General features: G+C 33.3%; 1 protein-coding gene across 1 annotated transcript in view; it reads left to right on the top strand.

Annotated features, from left to right (window-relative positions):
- The window catches only part of LOC106870843 (ADP-ribosylation factor 5), a 33,370-nt gene extending 30,660 nt beyond the window's left edge, over nt 1-2,710 (top strand). The window contains exon 4 of the mRNA XM_014917075.2: nt 1,256-2,710. Coding sequence (XP_014772561.1) covers nt 1,256-1,356 — 101 coding nt within the window. The 3' untranslated portion in view covers nt 1,357-2,710. The remainder of the gene's footprint in view (nt 1-1,255) is intronic.
- The last annotated feature ends 245 nt before the right edge of the window (nt 2,711-2,955 follow it).

The raw sequence follows: 2,955 nt of genomic DNA on the forward strand, positions 1-2,955 counted from the left end.
TATATATATATATATATATATATGTATGTACGTATGTATGTATACATACACATACATGCATACAAACATGGCATACATGTGTGTGTATGTGTGTATGTACATGCACACACACACACACACACACACACACAACATACACATGTATGATGCATGCATGTATGTATATGAAATGAAAATTCTCCTGCACCCTCCATATACATAGGGCTCTTATAACCTTGTACCATATTAGTTTCTATGAGTTCGTTGAAGTTCCGTAAGCAGTCTCTTTTTCATATCAGAATCAACAGCAGTGCTTTGCAAAATCTTACTTTTGAAGAAGGTTTAATAAGATTGTGAATCTGAACACAGAACAAAAAGAGCCAAAACAGATTCCATGAGCCATCTTGTCTCATATTCTAACTATTCCAAATAAGCACTCTTGACTGGTTCATTATTTTATCAACGCTCATAGGATGAAAGGTGAAGTTGACTTGCCAGTACTTGAAGTAAGTGTGCAGAGTCCCTGAACAAATGTCATAAAGTATTTTATTTGGCTCTTTAATGACTTTTGCTCCCCAACCATGTGGTTTTGGATTCAGTCCCATTGTGCTGTATCTAGGACAAGTGTCTTCTACTATAACTCTGGGTCAACTGAAACCTTCTGAGTGAATTTGAGAGTCAGCAACTGAAAGAGACCCATCATGTGTGTGTGTGTGTGTGTTTATGTCTCTTTGCCTTGACATTGCTCAGTATTTGTAAAGGAGCATCACTGTCATACAAGCGGTATTGTTTATTTCCAATCTTCATAAAAATAAGCTTGACCATGGGGTAATATTTCCTTGCTTGGAAACTGATGAAGGTTGGCAACAAGAGGGGGCATCAAGCTGTAGCAAATATTTCAATGAATTCCGTCTGACATGGCAACATTAAAAAGTGGACATTTAAACAATAATGAGTCTGATGATAATAATGATGATGTAATCGTTATTAAATTGAAGTGAGGTAAAATATGGCAAACATGAGCATTGTTGGCCTTATGCCTAGATTAGAAACCATTATTATCACTAAGGTGATGGATGATAGAAACGTTAGCATATCCGACAGAATGCTTAGTAGAATTTAGCTGGGTTCAAATCCATATAAGGTTGACTTTGCTTTTTATCCCTCCAAAGTTGTTAAAAAAAGTACCAATCAAGTACTGAGACTGAATAAAACTTCATATTATAATTTTTTATTTAGGCAAGGCACAAATCTTTTTTTTTTTTTCTTTTCATAGGAAATGGTGATGGACAATATATACAGCTTCAATTTATTACAGGTATTTGTTTGGCCAACTCCACAATAATGCAAAATAAATTTGTCTCTAGTAGAATTTGAACTCTGTAGAACAAATAACTAAACTTTAGATACCTGAAAACATCTAAAGTCTGGTTCTCTATAGTTTCAGCTCTCTTTCACTAAAACATGACTGCATATAACTCTAATATACTCCACATTATCACATACGTTTTGTGCATTTTCCAAACTACTAACTGTTGCATGTATTGTCTCACCTTCACACTCCAAATCTTACTTGAGACAAGAGGGAGTCACTATATAGTTACTTGACCAACTAGAAAAATCAACTAAATCTCTCTCAAATCACTCCCTAATGTTTAAAACAAAAGAAAGGACATACTGAATAACGTAGTCCTATATAAACTATATATCTAAAAAAAAAAATTAAAAAAAAAGAAAGGAAAAGTAAAGAAAAATGATGGAATAGACATTGCTGAACACCTCTAATCAAAATTTTGCTGGAGTCTAAATAGTAACAACAGAAATGATTTTATTTCTATTTCTCCCCCACCTCTTCATTGACTTACTGTAGGATTGGTTTAGAAGTGTTGTACACCTCCACATTGTTCTGAAGGTTCACTGATTGCAGCTTCTATCCCCGATAGAAACGCAATGTGTAAAACTGTCGCCAGTTAAAAGTTATCTCCCTTTTTTTATCTTTTTTTTTTTTCCCCCACCGTCCGACGTTTGATATTCTGTTTTCACACATACTCTTGTATAACTCTCGATATTGCACTAAAGTCCACCTCTTTGAATGCAGCCAAGACATTACTTGAAACATCTCCTGAAACAGCCTTCTATCTAGAAGATGCCACCATTAAGGCAACAACTGATTAGTTTTGCAACTCATTACTTTAATGAGAAAGAAATCATGCTTCACAATATTTTTTTAATCAATTTTTTTTTGTTTTTGGCTGCAGTGCAAAAACTTGTGAATTACAGCTTATATATTATATACCCTTTCTGCATGTTAGGGCCTTTGAAATTTTATGCTCTTCCAATAATCATCAAGTCTATTCTTGAACTGGATGGTTGTTTTTTTACACAACCTTCTTATACCATTCTTTATCAAATGTGTACGTTCCTTTGTCTGTGAAGAACTAAAAGGAAAACAAGCGCCTTAAGTCGAACTTCCTCTGTGAAGACCTTCAAATTTGTATTCAGTTTGGTGGCATTCCTTTGCACATATTCTGTAACTTTACATCCATTCAGGAAATTTGGTCTTCAAATCATGCTATCATGTTTAAATATCTGAGTTTTCTCTTTTATTCAAGTCATAAAAGCAACTTCAGAAAAGCTGGGACTGTTGTAATATCGAAAAAGAAAAAGATAACAGACAAACCAAAAAAAAAAAGGAGGAATCTCAGTTTTAATAAAAAGTTGTCAAGCGAAAGTTTATGCAATGCTTGAGTGAATAGTCTGTGTATAAAATATGTATGTGTATACATATCAATATTTATATCAACATGTAAGTGTGTGACTCACTTTGTATAATGACTGAATTATCCTAGAATGGATGAATGTTAGAATTATTTTTTTAAAAAGTCATAAATATTTCTACATACTATTTGTCTACAAGTAAATGTAAAGTAAAAGATGTTGAAGTTAGCTTGAAATATAATAATCCATATTTGGTTA

Source organism: Octopus bimaculoides, chromosome 11 (genome assembly GCF_001194135.2).
Source record: "Octopus bimaculoides isolate UCB-OBI-ISO-001 chromosome 11, ASM119413v2, whole genome shotgun sequence".
In the NCBI taxonomy this organism is placed as follows: Eukaryota; Metazoa; Mollusca; class Cephalopoda; order Octopoda; family Octopodidae; genus Octopus; species Octopus bimaculoides.